The 18,225-nt window shown below is 34.6% G+C and overlaps 3 protein-coding genes across 5 annotated transcripts in view; 2 read left to right on the forward strand and 1 right to left on the reverse strand.

Annotated features, from left to right (window-relative positions):
* Positions 1–250: 250 nt before the first annotated feature.
* LOC107193563 (G patch domain-containing protein 2-like) lies at positions 251–3,253 on the reverse strand. The gene is made up of 5 exons (XM_015583035.1): positions 3,127–3,253; positions 2,427–2,602; positions 1,734–2,091; positions 1,448–1,650; positions 251–915 (listed from the first exon to the last, which is right to left on the reverse strand). The coding sequence occupies exons 1-5, from the start codon at positions 3,132–3,134 to the stop codon at positions 251–253; spliced, it is 1,410 nt and encodes a 469-aa protein (XP_015438521.1). The 5' UTR covers positions 3,135–3,253.
* Positions 3,254–4,631: 1,378 nt separating this feature from the next.
* On the forward strand, positions 4,632–14,769 carry LOC107193494. 3 transcript variants are annotated; one of them, XR_001516328.1, is made up of 11 exons: positions 4,632–5,348; positions 6,286–6,810; positions 6,891–6,994; positions 7,072–7,255; positions 7,617–7,734; positions 8,712–8,859; positions 9,150–9,910; positions 11,182–11,749; positions 11,836–12,397; positions 12,520–13,419; positions 14,709–14,769. XR_001516328.1 is itself a non-coding variant. In XM_015582948.1 (10 exons), exons 1-10 carry the CDS (start codon positions 4,970–4,972, stop codon positions 12,687–12,689), a joined length of 3,519 nt encoding a protein of 1,172 aa, XP_015438434.1. In that variant the 5' UTR covers positions 4,632–4,969; the 3' UTR covers positions 12,690–13,653. The 3 variants fall into 3 exon arrangements, 2 of the variants coding, with proteins under 2 accessions (XP_015438434.1, XP_015438435.1); XM_015582948.1 differs by lacking the exon at positions 14,709–14,769 and having other exon boundaries at positions 12,520–13,653; XM_015582949.1 differs by lacking the exon at positions 14,709–14,769 and having other exon boundaries at positions 7,620–7,734; positions 12,520–13,653.
* A 264-nt stretch (positions 14,770–15,033) lies between these two features.
* LOC107193635 (histone-lysine N-methyltransferase setd3) overlaps positions 15,034–18,225 on the forward strand; it is a 31,791-nt gene continuing 28,599 nt past the window's right edge. Inside the window, exons 1-4 of the mRNA XM_015583122.1 lie at positions 15,034–15,156; positions 15,294–15,482; positions 15,836–16,327; positions 16,430–16,553. Coding sequence (XP_015438608.1) covers positions 15,365–15,482; positions 15,836–16,327; positions 16,430–16,553 — 734 coding nt within the window. The 5' untranslated portion in view covers positions 15,034–15,156; positions 15,294–15,364. The remainder of the gene's footprint in view (positions 15,157–15,293; positions 15,483–15,835; positions 16,328–16,429; positions 16,554–18,225) is intronic.

Consider the following 18,225-nt stretch of genomic DNA (forward strand, 5'->3'; position numbering starts at 1 on the left):
CACACCTGAGGCCTTGGGTGGGAAATTGCACTTCCCCTCTCCCGGGAGACTGAGCATAAACTAAACTAAACTAAACTAAGAAAGGAAGTAACAAATATTGCACATTGAATGCAACTTCTTGCACAGTACATTTACAGATTACCAATCGTGTTCTTTACCTTGAGAAAGTATTATGCAAAAACCATGTGTGAATATACATATATATAATTTATTTTAGAGAACAAATTAACAAAAATGAATTTTGTTTGGATTAACTCGATTTTGAGTGACCAAAATCATGAAATTTTTGTTTCCCATGAATTTCTATATCCATACTATTTGAATCCCATTCCACGTGAGACAATTTTGGTAGAACTTGCATTGAATCTGAATTTGATGTAGGTGTGATTATTTGCGAACCAAAACTTGTGCTAGATACTTGGTATTCCTGGTTATGCAATGCCGGTTCTTGGTTCGGTGTATTTGGCGGTGTTCTTCTTAATCTCTTGTAATCTGAAAATCTTTTTAATGGTACTTGATCTACACAAATCGCTTGCGTAGTGTGTCGGGTTTTATACAAAATTGGGCAACCTAAATCTCCTTTCAAACTTAAACTGTATAAGTTTGCCAGTCCACGAAGTTTTTCTCGCTCAGGCTGACGCATAGGATGCAACTTAAGTTCACTTTGAGTAGGATCTTGCAAAAATCTGGACACTTTTTCATTAGCCGATGTGATAATCGAATATCCAGGCTTATTGTCAACATGCCGACGACCTGCGCGAATTTCTCTTCCGCTAAGACCCTCCCGAATTCTTTGAATTCTTTGCCTATAACTTTTTCTTGCTGGATCTGTTGCAAGTTTATCTTCATTAGCAGTTTCACCATCATCCCACCACCAACTTGTTTCACCAATCCAGTCTGACTGTTCATCATCCCCTAAAATTAAAAGAATTAATTAACTGCATTATCTAGTACAATAGAATTCCGATAATCTGATATTCAATAGTCCAGTACCCAGGCTCGATTAAGATTTTTTGTGGCCCAGGGCTATCAGATTTTCGGGGTCCCTCTTGGTTGAAAAGCGGAAGGGGGGGAGAGGGAGGTGGTATTTTTTGTAATACAGCACAACAATATACATAAATATTAAAAAATTGAAATTTATTTTAAATAAAATTAAATAACATTTAATCATAACAAAATGGAAGGTACAGAATACGGCCCCCTGGAACGTGGGGTCTAGAGTTACAACCCCCCCCAGACCTCCCCTTGATCCGGCGCTGTCCGGCACGCATGGATTTGACTACGACCGTGCCCTACATTTGGCAACTATCCCGAACTATACTTCGTACGAAATTGAAATTACATGCTTATATATAGTGGTATAGTTCAATAATCTGGCAGTGTCGAAGTCCCGAGCATGTCAGATTATCAGTATTCTACTGTATTTGAAAATTAAATCGCTTAATACCTTCCCGATCTTCATCATTTGTAATCAGACCTGTTTCTGAATCACTGGATGAGATACTTGAACTTGATATTCTTGAACATTCAATAGCATCTTCAGTCTGCATTTTAACACGATTTTTTGATTTTGCTGTTCTGTTTGGTTTTAACGATCTCATTTCACAATCAGTAGAACGTTCCCTGCACGATCTTTTACGTTTTCCACACCTGCAGAAAAAGATGGATTTTCTAAGCAATGATTTCTTAAACACGCAAAATTTTACAAATACAGTTACTGTGGAATACATTACCATATTGTTCCATATCTATTCTTACAATCACTTCGAACAATTCTTTTTTTATCTCCAAGTGTTGCCGACACAATTGCAACTGTTTGAGATGTTGATGGATTAGTATCTGAGTCTATAACCATTCTCTTAAATTTTCTTTTACGTCTTGGATTTACTTTAGGTACAAAATTTTCATTCACTGAATCACTTTCAATGTTGCTGGCATTGTTTAAATTTGAAAAACGTGCAAATCTTTTGGTCTGATTTGTGTCATCACTGTCAGACTGATATTTGGAGGCGGCAGCATTACTTTTTGGAATATGAATATCACAAATGGAAGATGAACTATCATCTGAGTGTTTGTTCATATTCAATGATGCTGAAATAAAAATTAACTACTTACAGATGATCTTTGAAACTCATTTACAGCTTTCCACAATTCAAAAATTTACTTCTCAAAGATTTATAAAATTTGACTTCTTTGTTTACTGAAATATGGTTTTTACAAAGACAATCTTGATAATAATCCTGTCTGCCTCGTAGAAGTAGACTGGAACTGATTTCATAGAAATGTGATTAGACCATGTTTGTATTTGTCACTAGTCTTTATTTAAAATGTACTTGTAAAAAATGTTGACTCACTGGATAGACAAATGAATTCTTTAAGAAACAAAATGTTATATCGTCATATATTATATGATTCCTTGCACTTACGGATATTGCCTGTGGAACGAGCTCTCCTTCTGATACCCCACCTGCGTCTGACATTTATACCATTGCTGCTTTCTTCCAATGCCAAAGTTAAATCATGCACGAGTGCCTCCATTTTTACTCTTAGGTCTGCTGGTACAGCTTTCAAAACACGCTCCATTTGAAGGATGCGCTTGAGCCTAAACAATATATGACACAATTACTAATATAAATACATATAAATTTCAATTTTAATGACAATATTAAATATCAATGATACTAAGTCTATCATGTAATAAATGTTAATTGAAGAATTATGCTAATGTTTTGATGCAATGAAATTATTGCGTTTAATAAACTTGTATAAAAATATATATTTAAATTTAAATAAAGTAATATTTACTCATTTTGATAGATGTACTGTAAAAAACGTTAATAATTACTGTTCCGTATGAAACATTCAATTTAATTAATTCGAACACTGTATAATATTTTTTTTTTTAAATCAGCTAATATGGTTTATCTGGTTCGTATCTTGTTTATCACTTTATAAATGATAATAAGCTTTAATACTTAATAGATGACTAAAACTAGGCAACGTGATTCTAAATGTTCATTATTTATTAACAAATATCGATTGTCAAAACAACATCCATAAGCAATTGCGACTGCATCGTATTTGAAATAGGTAACAAGATAGGAACACAGATTACTTCGTGCTTACCTGTACATGGAATCGTGTCAGATGTGAATTCTCTTTAAAGAGGTCTCATTATTATTGAGTTCTCTCTGATTAACAATTCAAAAACAATAAAACGAACAATATGTGAACTAGAGATGGCGTGAACTGCTACTTGTGAATCACTCGTGATTCGAACACGTCGTCCCAATCACGGTGATTTTTTACAGTGATCGTAATTTCTCGTGATCGTTTCTGATTGGTGGAGAAACCTAACAGTTCTTTACACGCGACACATAATCTGTATATTTTATATTAACGACATCGAAACAAAAATTCGAGTTATATCGTATAAAGTGAAGGAATAATTAGAAACAATGAAGAATAATGAATAAATTAATGATTATAAATTATAATCTACATGTTACCTAGCAAATCATTCTTTTAGAATTTCTTGTTTTTTCTAGTGATTGTTACAAACATGAATAGTAATGTAATTCATCGTAAAATCATATTGAATACGTTTTTCTGTTTAATGATCAAGGACTTACGATCGCAGTGAGCAAATTCACTCCAGATAAAATAATCGCAATCACGGTCGTGAATGAAGTTAAATCACGACCGTGATCGTGATTCGGCGATCACTGTGATAAATCACCGTTAGTGATTTTGCACGTCATCTCTAATGTGAACTGACAAGTCTGAACTATTTTCACCGTGCGCCACGAATCTACTATACTATACTGCTTTCCTTTGGATTAGTGTGTGAAATTGTAACTGTAACAGTGTAGCATGTGTGTCTGCTCATTACCTTCTCACTGCTTTTCACGAGCGATAATTGGTCATAGTTCGACTAATTTGCCACAGACATGTTCGCAAATTGAGCACCTCTGGCGTAGTATAAAGACCGTGTTTCCACAGGAATATTAACTCGAAAGAGAAAGTACTACAGATTCGTGTACCTTTATTTTAAATTATGTTCAATAAAAGGTAAATTTTATACAATACTATAATTATTACTTAGACTCCGCAATGCTTTTAATTATTTATATACTATTTTAAATATTAACATTACAAATTCATTGGTGACTTTCTTGAAATTCTAATCAGTTTGCGCCATACCTCGTTTCAGAATAATACCTATTATTTGGTAATGTTTTCATAATTATTCATAAAAAATTTATCTTGTGTAGCAGTCTTATTAGATGACGATAATATGGAAAAAAAATGTCGTTACGGTGCCCATAAGATGTTAAAATAAAAAAAATGATCGAGTGTATTGAACACTGTATAAAGGGCCAAAGAACGACGAAGAAAAGTTTTCCAATATTTCAGGATGTCTCGATACAATTTGAAAATCTCAAATAGATAGTATAAATCAACCTTATTGATGATCATCGAATGCATAATGGAGATTCGCCCTTGGCATATTTTTTCGGCCATTTCCGGTTGTGTGCTTTACAGACGCTCTGTGTCTCTCCAAAGTTATTGTCGTTTTTCAGTTGAAGATTGTAACGGAGTCTCGTTTGTAGAGCGATAAGTAACTTTTATCATAATATTGTTCTCTCGTTTGTCTCGAGCTACGCGTGCAACATAATAGTATGGTGGTGATGAGGAACTGCCCGAAACCTATCCCATCGAGAGAAAATCTAGCTGTTGTGTAAATAGCGCGTAGTGGTGTCTGCGCGTGTGTTATGCGCATTCGCGGGGACAGATGAGCGCGGGATCGCGGTGGTCAGACGCGAGGGGACTGTAGCACGGATGCTTCTACGAGAAACGTTGAATGGAGTTTATACAAAGTGTTGGGTAGCGTACAATTAACGTTCTTCGCGCGTCTTCCTTCATTCAAACACGTAGAATAAGGGTTCGGTCCCAAGGGGACCTCACGATGGACGGGGCCAACGTGAATGGCGGGAACGCCGAGGAGGCGCGCGATAATCCTAACCTAGAACTCATTGGAATGTCGGAGATTGAAGAGACGCAGGTTAAAGTGGAATCAATTGCAATAATGGACGGTCAAGAAGTGAACGGTGACGTTAAAGGTTCATCGAAAAGGAGTCCTACTCCGGTCGTTAGAAGAAAGTTAAGGAAGTTCAAGGCCAATTCGACTAGTACCATTGAAAGTGATACAAGTACAAAGGAACGCAAGCGTAAGCTTTCCGAACTTGATGATGTTAGCTCTGAGGAGTCTATGGAATTCAATGGATTTGATGCACAGTGGGCTAATGAAATGGAACCAGGCAGCAATGTTCTGAGAAAATTAATTGGTATTGGTTATTGTTATGTCATATTGTATACGTAGACCATACCATCATTACTATGAATTATATTATCTTTAATGTATTCTACAAGCAGTATAGTTTCTTTCACACGTAAAAGATTACAACTAGTACAAGTGGGGATAATGTACCATTATGTGTATAGTATGTATGATTCAAACATATACATGCAATTATGTCTTGAGCTTTTGAATATATGAAAAACTTGTTTAAATGAAAGTTATTTTATTTTGTGCGAGTTACTATTCTTAATGTATCCAAGTAAATTTACTTCATTGCTCTGTATTTCAAGTTGAAAACATTAATTATAGACAACAAGTTGTATTGCTTATATTTCTAAGAATATTTAATGAACTCTAAAAAAATATAAAGTTAATACTGATATCTTTGTAAAAAGAGATATTGTAAAAAAGTTAAGACTTCTTTAAAGCTTACCTTTCTTAGATAAAGTATATGAACTTTCAGTGGATCAAGCTTTTGTAATCTTAAGTGGGGAAGAAATAATTGTATATATATAGTTAAAATGTATATACTATATATTATTTGATGATTAGATTGTTTATTTAAAATATTTTTAACATTTTAATTTTGGAAATTAAGAAGAGGTACATATAAAATGTGTATTAAGCTAAAAATTTGACTTGAATGTTATAAGTAATATTCGTATCTTACAAATATTTACTAATCTTTTCATATCAGTTTGAATATTAAAAAATATTGTTTAACCCATTATTCAAAATGCTATAGAAGATATTACTAAACTCTTTTTAAATTTAAATATAAATTATTTCAAATAATTCTTTTGAAAAAAATAACCATAAAAAATTTTAGTATTTACTAAAATAGCAAAAAGAGATTTTTCTATAAAAGATAATATTTGCAAAATTTAAAGAATGTTTGATAATGTTTATATAAATTATTACAGCTGAAGCTGAGGTGGCAGAAGCCCAATTGGTAAAACGGTATAGATATAGCACGAAAAAGAATTTTGATGGGAGGAATGATGAAGATTCAGATGACAATAGAATGCATAATTATGATACTGAACATATGTTATATATACACAAAATAAAGAAGGAAAAAGAATCTGATAGATCTGAAACAGATTCAATCGGATTACCAAATACTGTGGAATCTGAAACAGACGTACAAAAAACAGAAGAAACTTCAGTTAAGTCAACAAACTCGTCTGCTGCTAGTAGTCCAGCAACATCACTGAAATCTAGAGGTAGTCGTATGACGCGTGTAGTCAGTCCAGGAAGTACGGTAAAACAAAAAGTGGTTGTTGATATGTCAAACCCTGCGTTCAAAGAACCTTTTAAATATGGTTGGAAGAGAGAGTTAGTGTTTAGAGCAAGCACTGATTCAACCCTTAAAAGAATGGCTGATATATACTATTATACACCAAAGGGGAAAAAAGTTCGAAGTTTCAGAGAAGTTGCAGAATTTCGTAAGTCTGACTTATGATAGTACATTATGTACGAGTCAATTTTGGGAATAAATATAATAATATTACACTCCCTTTTACAGTTAACACGAAAGAGTTAACTATTGATAACTTCACATTCTTCAAAGAACCAATTGGTATAGACGATCCTGAGAAGGAAATTATTCGAGATGCAAAAAGAATGAGAGTATGTAATTTTATTTATTGATTCGTATAAAGTGCATGGTAGTTTCTGATTTAATATTAATTTTGGCATTGTCATAGGGATCTGTAGCAGCAACGCCGCCAAGGAAAAGCCTGACATATAAAAGAAGTACACCTGGAAGGAAAGCTGCGGAACCATCACCTCCTGCTCCTATATCTGTGCCTACAAAAGCTTCTAAATCGCCAAAAGCTCAATCAGCAGGATTCAGAGTTAAAGTGCCTGGAAAAAGAACCCCTCAAATAAGTATGCATTCATATCAATATCAAATCCTATTTTCTATTATTTATACTGTTCCATCATTTTATTTATCCATTAACTTAGAATTGATGAATTACTTGTTGACCAATAACTACTGCAGGGGAGTTCATTTTAACAGTTACTGTCTGAAATGTGTTTTCCTTGTTTGAAATTCTGTAGATAATTTTACATTTATTTGAAACGTTATTTAATGCAAAAAATTTTGTATTGTAAATTGTTCCATTAAAGTTATATAATTTATGTTGAAGAATGAACTAAATCCTATTAGTAAATGGATTTTGTAGTTTATAATTTTCAGCATATAAAGTATTACTTTCATAAGAATCTTTTTTTCATATCTGCATAGCAGAAATAAAGTCATCTGAAGAAAGCGAGATGCTCCCACCGCAAAGAACTACGACCACAAGAAGAAGTCAGCAGATCGTAGAAAAACCACCACCTCCTAAACCTAAAAGACAATTAACGTAAGTACCTGATACTTTTAATTTTTGTAATACTTGTTACTTGGTATAATCGCGATTAATTTGCAATGTTGGAGGGTATCCAAAGTGCTTAGTAGTTCAACATGATTAATAATCATGTTAACGTGCTTTAAAAAGGTCCAATGAAGGATTTACAGCATGTGCATTCATTACATTTTTTGAGAAAATAAGTACTCTTCTTTAGTGTTCTTGAATGTCATGATCTTACAAAATATCAAGTTCGAAGGAAATATTTAAAAAAGACGAATAACCTCGTACAATTTTAACAAACTTCATGAAAGTATCAATATATATATGGACCGTTTATTTTGAAAGTGGTGCAAGTCCATTTTCCAATTCCATTTCATTTTATTTTAGTTTACACTAAATTAAGCATAAATTACGTCATTGACCGATTATTTTGAAAGTGGTGTAAGTCCTTTTTTAAAAAAAATGAGATATGACGTAATTTATGCTTAATTTAGTGTAAACTAAAATAAAATGAAATGGAATTGGAAAATGGACTTGCACCACTTTCAAAATAAACGGTCCATACACACACACACACACACGCGCGTATAAATTATTCCATATATAACTTTGTAGTAGTTGTATTGGTACAGAAATATTTGTTTTATTTTGCCAATCAAGTTTTATATTTTATATCGGTTGACAAAAAATTACTTTTGATAATTTTATGTATAAATTACCGCTTCAGTAGACATGTAAAAGATTAGATTTTGCATTGTATACTAAAAAGATAGTAAAGTAAATCTTACTTTATTAATCATAAAAATGCATGTTGTATAATAAGTATACATAATTGTAGAGTTCGAGATATTATTCTGAAACAGTTTAAACTTTTCCTTCTATATTTTTCATAACTGTATCCTTCTTTATCCTTGAAATCCTTAAATCCCTTATTTAAATTTTGTGTTTTATTCCTTAATCCCTATCCCCAATCGACGCACATCTTACAGGCCCAAAGTTCAAGAACCATGCAGTATAAGATGCTCAACGAGTATGGGGTTGATACCGAGCTTGCAATGTAGCGTGTGTCTCTGTTTATACCATCCTGAGTGTGTTGGTGGTACGGAATTTACGGGAAGTGATGATTACGTTTGCAAGGTATGTTCCATTTATAACCGTAGAATATTCGTTTTCAAAATTGGTTGAGACAATTCTTTCCAATTCATTTATATAATATTAAAAATAATTTTACAATACTGTATTCAGAAATACAATTTGTGTTCTTTAAATTCGATAAGTATTCAGATTTAATTTCCGCAGTCTGCGTTGAAGCTTTTAGTTTATTATCTATGAGATTTACTTCAATAAAGGTGTATAGAAAACATTTAAGTATTGAATGTAACTTAGCTGACAGTATATAAATCTTAAATATATTCGTTTTGTTGTAGAACTGTCAGCAGGATACTACTGAATCTCAGCAACCACAAACAAATCCATCTTTGACACCTCCTCCGTTAATACCAATTAGTATGCTAGGCGCGCAAAGTGCAAAGACAAAGCATCAAGTAAATTCAACTCCACCGAGATTGCAAAGAATTCCAAAATCTGATAGCACAGACTCACAGCCCCGAAATGCTACCAAAGTTTCGAAAGCATCCACTGCAGCATCGTATTCCCCTTCGAATTCAGAGAAAAAAGAAAGCAGTTGGTATTCACAGACAGAAAATGAATTTTTACAAAGTCACGATGGAACATTACCGAAACCAGCTCAAAATATTGCCCTGATGGGAGGGAAAAAATATATAGTTGTGCCAAAAAATAATGCCATGGCTGTTCAGCCAGCCATAACAGTGAAACCTGATAAAATTGGTGATAAACCTCCCATACTTCAGGATGGTTCGCTTACTGATATTATGAACACTGCGGAAAACTCATTGATCGCAAAGTCGCATATTCCATCGTCGGTAAATTCTTTAGGGAAAGGTTATGTCGATAAATCAAGTGACAGAAATGTGTCGAAAGATGTATCACAGACAGAAGTTGCTGCGTGTGCTGTAGAGGAAAGATTTGAAGAGACGTGCAATAACAGCAGTAAAGTAGAAACGTTGACTGCAAACAGATTAGAAAACGATACGTCCAATATAAGGACAGATTTTACAGAAGAAGACCAGAAATCGACGACGAGTATCAAATCACCTGAAAGGACGGCGTTAGTAAATAATTTAAATACAACTAGTACAAGTAATGATCTTAAAGTCGATTCACGTCAATCAGTCGCAAGTAGTTTGGGTACTGTTAAAATAAGTAGCAAGTAAGTGTTTGTTTGTCAAACACACCAACATGTTTCTTTTACTCCTTATTTTAAACATTTTCTCCACATAAGTTAAGGCAACTCTCTTTTGAGGTTTTGGCAGTTGCTTTGTACATATTGTATTTACAAGATATGTCTGTTGTTTACACGGTGATTAATTTTGTATTATCAGTTTATTAAAGTATTCCGTTATTTTTCATTTAAATACTCTTACGAATTGTGCCAGGATGTTTCTATAGTCTCATTAACGTATCGAAGAGTAAATGTCACGAAAGATATTGCACTATATTTGTATTATTCCTGTTGTACAAAATTTACACGAATACTATTGTAAATGCAATATATACTGATGTTTATTATATTTGAAAATATAAATGTTCGAGGTGAAAAATGAATTTGATTTTATATTGTGATCGAAGCACACTGCCTTAGCTTCTTAGAAATGCGGCCAAATTTGTGAGACGTGCGAAAATTGAACAAAACAATCACATATCGTTGGTTCTTGCAGGTATTGTGTAATTGTAGTATCAAAGTAAAAGCCTGCACCCCATAGACTTACCCCCACCCCTTTTTTTTTTAAATGGGAAGAGAAAATTGGATAATTCTTGAATTTATTATTTACATTCATGCTACAATTACTGATACAGCTACTGATAAGTGCTTCAGTGGAAAAAATCTAATTCATTTTTACTTTTTATATTTACAGATATAAAGACATGTGCGAGCTGAAACACAAAAAATCTCTTAGTGCGTTTTCCCACAAACTTCCTACAGTCCTTGTTCCTCATTATTTATACTCCTTATTTATGTTTGTTTTTTTTTTGTTTCCATACCTTTATTCTGTTTTTTGTTTTAAACTGTCGAAACTTCAACGTTTGAAACTTTTTTTCAGAGGCTTTTACCTGCATTCTTTATTTGACACAGTATAAGATTGTTGGCATCATTGTTGTAAATCATTGGTCCTTTAAAAGCCTCTTTAAAAATTGCAATTCTCTTCTTGATATCAAGGAAAATAGCGAATAGTTCGGATAGCAATGTAATGTTACTCTCTATTTTAGAAAATTCTAACCAGCGTTACATCTTAATGGACGATACCCTTAGTGTATAGTTCTTAGGCGATTACGTTTAAAGAAACCTATTTAATAGTAATATTTTCTGTTCACTTGCAGAAGAAAGCAAAACCAGCAGGAAAAAGAACAACAACAACATTTTATGGATTCAGTCTGTGCTGGTTATCATGCCTTGCTACGTATATTCCAATATCTTAAGGTTCAAGAGTTGCTTCGAGCTGCTAGAGTGTGCAAAATGTGGAGGGACTTGGCTGCACATCCGTCACTATGGAAAACTGTGCGAATGAAAAATAGTCAAGTGACGGACTGGGATGGTTTAGCGGATACACTGCAAAGGCGTGGTACTCAACATTTAGACCTCCGAAAAATGCTTGTAGCGGGCGAGTCTGATAGCATTTGGAAAAAGTTCTTGACAGTAATACCACGTGTAACTAGTCTTGTCAAGTTGGAGTTATGCAGATGTCCTGTAATAGTAGTAGAAGAAGTTATAAGCAGTTGTCCTCAGCTGGAGGTGTTGAGTGCAATGTCAATAAAATGCGATTCCTTAAACTTGGAATCGGTTGGAAATCTCAAACGTTGTCAAGAATTGAGGCTGAAGGCAATTAGCGGAATGTCTCTCCAAGAAGATCTCACGCCTTTACAGGAACTAACACAGTTATCGCAACTCGTAAGTGTAAACAGATACTAATTTCTTTTTGTCTATCAACTATTACATTGTTGCCCTATATACTTCAGTCTTAACATGTATTCCAGAGTTTAACATCCGTTAAGGAACTTGGAAAGAAGAAAATCGAAATAATACAAAATTTATCAAACTTGGAAACATTGGAATTAGGAGAATGTTCCGATTTTCCAGACAAATTTGGCACCACTGTTTTGATAAAGTTACAAAAATTGGAGCGTCTCAGGCTTGAAAAAGGGCAAGGGTCGTGTTGCACATTCGATATTTTGGAGGGTGTGTCCAAGCTGCAAAATTTGAGTCAAATGGAGTTGGTCAACTTTGACGTTAAAAATGGCTTCGACAAATGTCTTGCGAATTGTAAAAATATTAAAAGGCTATTAATTATACCAACTTACATATCCCAGTCGGCAACGTCTAACAATATGGTGCTCGGTGGTGTTACTGAATTGTCAAACAATTTGACACATTTCGTATGGGGCGTTACACTTGAATTACTTAGGGTTACAGAACTATTTGTTGACCAGTGTAATTTAATGAGTAAACAAGTCACTGGTGATTCGATACCAGTTTTAAAGCCAGTACCCTGTTTAAAATTAATCGAAGATGTTGAGGATGAAAATGACAATCAAAAAGGTACTTCTTTTAAACTGATTATATATATATATATATATACATATACATATACATAAATTATTCTATATTTGCATACATGTAATGTATACACAATTACGATTGACAATTTTGATATATTTCAGGTGATGATAAACAACAACCAAACTTAACAAATCCTCAAGTGGACATACTACCATTGCCACAACTTCAAAAACTATTATTAACTGCGTTGCCCAAAACACGAGTTAAAATCTTGAAGATTCCCTTCCATGCAACATGGCGACAAAGCATTTCAGACACTGCTACACAATAGAAACGAATTAAATAAAATTGTATAAATACACATGCTACAAAGGAAAGAAAATAACCCGATATGAGAGAATTTGAAGTTTTGTGAATCTGACTCCACAGTGTCTGCACAACTTATTCCAGTTATTGTGAATTGGATGAAAAGTAATTTAATATTTATGTACTATGTGTTTTGTAGTCTTCGACAATTCCCCTTGAATAGTGTACTGATACACTCCAGTAATTACACATACTGTTCTCGTTGAAGTTTTTAGTGATAAAAACAGGGGACCATAAATGCATTGCGTGCTGTTTCGGCTACAAAGCAAAATACCGTGAGAGGCTGGTATCCTTGTGTAAATCGTCTGAACAAAGAAAATCTTACATTTTTTAGACTGTAATACATGATACACTTTTCATATACAATCCGCAGACTATTTGATATACTGTAATGTGCATCTGCGTGAAATGAAATGTCTGAATTCTAACAAAAGCGGATGTACATGTTTAGAATAATTACTGTGTGAAAATTAAGATTTATGAAGGCGTCGCGCACATTTATTAAAAGGGGATTGATAAATGAAGTTACACAGTTTTCGGTTTTTACAAATGTGGAAAACTATTGAAAGTAAGACGTTGAGTCAAGATAAATTATACATTTTATTTCGTGACATACAACGGACTTCGGTGAATTTCTATTGAGGTAGCAGTGAAAGAGGAAACGAAATCATGTGGTCTATAGGCTCTATTTAGAGGTTAGGCTGTATAAATAACGATATATATTACTGTAACTGTATGTGTATCTTTAATATTTAAGATACGAGTTTTCCGCTGCAAAGAAGTTAAGGAGAAGTTTATGGGTAATGTTGTAGAATCTGTAATATACTTACGGTTCTGCATAATTCGTAATCAAATATATTATTATAAAAACGTAGTGGTTTATCTATATTCAGTACAAATTGCGTAATTATGATAAATTCCCAGGCAGGGTATTTAAATTCTTTATCAAATGATATAATTATTTTTTTCCTTCCTTCCTTTGCGTTTTTTTTTCCACGAGTAATGTATAATATGATACAAAATAGACTTTTATACTGAAACAATTATAAAGAGGAGCGTTAGAAATTTTAAATGTACGTATATCGTATATAATTTTAAAAAAAACGTTATAAAAATTATTCCGCGAATTGTACCATGTAAGTAAATTTTTCTAATTGCGTAAAATAAACTGTTGTATGAATTTGTTACATTTAAATACGTCGTAATTGTCGCGCAACTTTAAATTCGTTGCTTTTTGTAAAAAGTTTTTACAATTAGTTACCTTACTTTGCAGCGTGAAAATTCAAGTAATTGTTTTACTATATTATTTTTTAGTTGTACACAAATTGTATAATTTATAAACATTATGGGGGATCTATAGATGCACTATCTCCTAGATAACAAGTTAAATGTATGAAAGAAAATATTTTTTATGTTAAATACGAGCTGTGAATACTATTGAATTAAACTTAAGGATAAATATTACATTTTCATGGCTCTTCGCCTTGATATAAGTATTGCAAATACTTTTATATCAAAGTAATAAATGTTAAATGAGTACCAAAACAAGTTTTTAAAATTATCTCTTAATCAATTTCCATATTTTCATGTTCTTTAGTTTACATTTTATATTTATACTTTAAAGATTTTAAACTCTTTCTGCCTTCTTTTTATATAGTTCTGGCCTGTTTTTAAACTGCTCTAATTCTTTAACAACTTTGTTCGCACAATTTTTCATTTCTGTTACTTCAAATACACAACATACAGTCTAAATCAATTTTTTATTATAAATCTCATCCATGTATATGTATATTTATACAAGGAATTATGTATGTAATAGAATATTAAATTTTTATCTTATGTTTGTAGATAGCTATTTTGCAACTGACCCATCGTTTAGATCCCCTTTAATGTGACTTTATAAATAGAGTATAAAGGTAATATAAATTATTCTTTATAAAAAATACTAAAATATATCATTTGTTTATTACTTTGTACAATATAGATCTTAAACAAAGGAAACACTCGTTTCATTAAACATTTGTATATTTAATTCTTCACGCACACGACCATATAAGTAATTTCCAAGAACTGTAAAAAACTATACAGGAGGGATAATTAAATTTATAAATCTATGTAAGTACACGCATTTATACGTATTTGCAACAACGTATTGTCTCGTGTCGGACGAATGTTGACCATCAATCATCGAATAAAGATTATCCCCTATTGCATCGTTAGAATTAACAAAATTGAATTTAATCATAATACACATTTCAAATTCGCTCGACAAAGCGTCATGTACATTCGTTCCGAGTGGATGAGAAAAAAGATTGATGAAAAACCATTCTGACGAGAGGTTTAGCGTAATTGGGAAAGTAGGTGACCCTCGATAGAAATTGAAAATCAATAAAGTGCGGCGGGTCGGTGGTATACACGGTATACACTACGTAGTAAGTACACAGTATACAGGGAAGGAAAGTAGTTCCACTCTGCCGTTTCGAGGTTATGTCGGTCGCGGCAGAGAAGGCACAGAACGTCGACCGTTCTATTTTTGTTTCGGCGAAGTGTTTATTCTTGCTGGTCGTAGGCGCGCGTCACACATTATAATGCATCTAAATGTGAGAAGAAGTCACGAAAGTACCGTGAGATAGTACAAACATGGGCAGAAGAAAATCTCACGGATTGTCTAAAAGTAAACAACACGTTCCCCATCAAAGGCAATTATCCTCAACGAAAAGGAACGAGATAAATGCCTTGTGCGAAAAACTGTTTCATCGTGAGTACATTTTTTGCAAATATATCTTTGAATATAATACACCATCCAGTGGCACCCTTCTGCTCGTTTCACGATGTTTCAAAGCAATTATAATTTGTTGAATGAAACCTAAGCAGAAATTATGTCACGGATGTTTAGTAGCATGCAAGACGCGTTTGCTATTTAGTTCAGAATAGTTTCATGAATCTTGAATCATTAAAATATGAAATACAAGGTACGTGTAGCTTGTTTAACCTCGTTTCCTCGAGAGGTCTGACAAATCTTCCACTGATCACGTGTAACAGAAAACTGCCATTTACGATGCATTCCTTAAAACAGATACAGAGAATAATGATTTATGCTTTTTCAATCAGTTAGCAGTAATTCAGCGTATGTGACGCAACTATGGGACAACTATATAGAGATATCGTCAGTTTTGGAGAAGGTTAAACAGTTGGAGGAGATGAAGACAGAGTCGTTAAAGCGGTCCCACGGTATCGGACAGTTTATAAATTGGCTCAGAGATAGTGGAGCAGGCATAGATGGGGCAAGCGTAGCTGAGTTTCCAGGATATGATCTGGGATTGAAAGCGGAACGTAATTTCCTTGAGAACGAGTTAATTTTGAGGATTCCGAGGGAACTTATTTTTAGTATTCATAATGCCGCACCGGAATTAACTTGTCTCCAAAATGATCCGCTGATACAACACATGCCACAGGTGGCACTAGCAATTGCACTTCTCATCGAAAGACACAAAGAAAACTCTAAATGGAAGCCTTATTTAGACATCCTTCCCACAAGTTATACCACTGTGTTGTACATGACTGCTGCTGAGATGATTGAACTTAAAGGCAGTCCTACATTAGGTATGTGTTCAATTTAAAATTTACCTGCATGAGTTCGAGATTAATTATTAGTACATTTATGGTTTTTATTTATGGTTCATTTATGGCTCTTTCTTTTTGCAGAGGTTGCCTTAAAACAATGTAGAAATATTGCAAGACAGTATTCCTATTTTACTAAGGTGTTTCAAAGCAACAATAACGTTGTGTCTGCTATACTCAGGGATGTTTTTACCTACGAAAGATACTGGTGAGTAGGAAAGTAACACTTTTTATTTAGCTTGTAAGGCAATGGTTCCAAACGAATCTGGATATAAATAAATATGTTCTATTATACATAAGTGCGAAAGAATAAGTTTATAATACCAGAGAAAAAAATGCATTCTCGCTTCCTGATATTACAAGATCCAAAGTAATGTCTTATGCAAATGTATCGATACTACCCCTAAAATTCTAAATTACATTAAATTCTACCGGTTAAAGTTGATTGGAGAACCCTGTACAATCATATGTACAAACTGTAACTGCGAAATTAGTTACTTGTGGCTTTAATAGAGACATTACAGTCAACGATTCACCGATCAGTTTACAAATCTGCCTTTCACTTCGTACACAGTCAGTAGCTTTTTATACACATACAAGATTGAGTATAACGCCAGCGCGAAAATACTGTTGTTTTCCAAGGTTATACGAGGGAGATTCCGTGAGTCATCATTTCATATAATCAGGTATGGTTTCCCAGCTGTCGTTCGCGTCCAAAGAATCATTATCGATATCACTTTTAGAATCCATATCTCCGGCATGCGCCGCAACGTCATTTTTCTCTGGCCTCTTGGTGGTCGAGGTGGCGACCACGTTCACCATCACTGTGCTCAGGCTGCTAGAGTTCGATAGTTTTCGGGCCGTCAGCGCGGGACCTTGGAACACAGCTCTGGAGAACGTGTTCCTGTATCTGTATTTCTGCTTCTGTTTGATCTTGCACGTGATAAATATGGCCAAGAAGACAACGATCGTCACTCCTAGTATCGCCCCGCTAGCTATTATATTCGGCCTTATCTTCGACAGAGCCCTGCCCCTTTCGTTCTTGTGGTCGTCTTCGTTGAAAACGTCCGTTTCGCTGTAAACCACACGAATGTCGACGGAGCCCGGTTTCTGTTCGATAATCTTCTTCACAAAGCCAGACTGAATCGTGTTCGCGGTATCGTTATCTCTCACGGTCTCCCGATCGTCCACAAACACCACACCACGATCTTCGCTCTGTTCAGATAACTTCCGTCTCTCCTCTTCGTTATCACGCTCTCCAGCGACGTTCCGTTGTATATCTTTCGCAAACGGCAGAGAATCAAAGGTAGTCAACAAGTCGACTATTTGCAGCGTGCGACGTTCCTCGATCTCTCGCTGTTCGTCGTTCGTATTCATGATCCTCGAAGTCGTTGAACTGGAGACCGTGGTGGTGCTTTCCTCTGGCTGAATGAAATTCACCGGATTCGGCACAGAACCCGTCGTACTTTCGTAGTGCTCTGTCAAGTAACCATTAATCCTCTCATTGTAGTCATTCGGGCCGTTGTTGATAGCTCTTCCCTCCCCGATGCTGTTTCCTTGGACCGACGAACTGACCGTTTCCGACTTTTTGGCGTCAAATTTCTGCACTCTGATCCGCGACACTTCGGCTAAGTGGACTTTGCTGGATCCTCTCTGCCTGAGCGCGATCAGTTCGTCCAGACTCATGTTCCTCGACTTCAGTAGCCTCTCCAATCGCTTGCCCGCTGACCCAGATGCGAACAGCTCGAAGATCTCCGCTCGGGCTTCCGGCTCCACCTCGGACACATCATCATCCTCTCGGTGTTTCTTGTCGGTTCTGTTTGTAGTCTGATGATCTCCAAGGGATTGGTGACCAGCGTCGTTGGGTGTCGTTCGTTGCT

The sequence above is a fragment of the Dufourea novaeangliae genome, unplaced genomic scaffold, assembly GCF_001272555.1.
Source record: "Dufourea novaeangliae isolate 0120121106 unplaced genomic scaffold, ASM127255v1 scaffold6, whole genome shotgun sequence".
NCBI lineage: Eukaryota > Metazoa > Arthropoda > Insecta > Hymenoptera > Halictidae > Dufourea > Dufourea novaeangliae.

Bases quoted from the DNA above. Each gene is read 5' to 3' on its own strand.
- LOC107193563 (XM_015583035.1), bottom strand. The intron at 2,092-2,426 runs GTAAGTGCAAGG...TTTTTATTTCAG, and splicing joins TCGTTCCACAGGCAATATCC to CATCATTGAATATGAACAAA. The intron at 1,651-1,733 runs GTAATGTATTCC...CTTTTTCTGCAG, and splicing joins AATAGATATGGAACAATATG to GTGTGGAAAACGTAAAAGAT.
- LOC107193494 (XM_015582948.1), top strand. From the start codon at position 4,970: ATGGACGGGGCCAACGTGAATGGCGGGAACGCCGAGGAGGCGCGCGAT. The intron at 7,256-7,616 runs GTATGCATTCAT...ATATCTGCATAG, and splicing joins AAAAAGAACCCCTCAAATAA to CAGAAATAAAGTCATCTGAA. The intron at 11,750-11,835 runs GTAAGTGTAAAC...CATGTATTCCAG, and splicing joins TAACACAGTTATCGCAACTC to AGTTTAACATCCGTTAAGGA.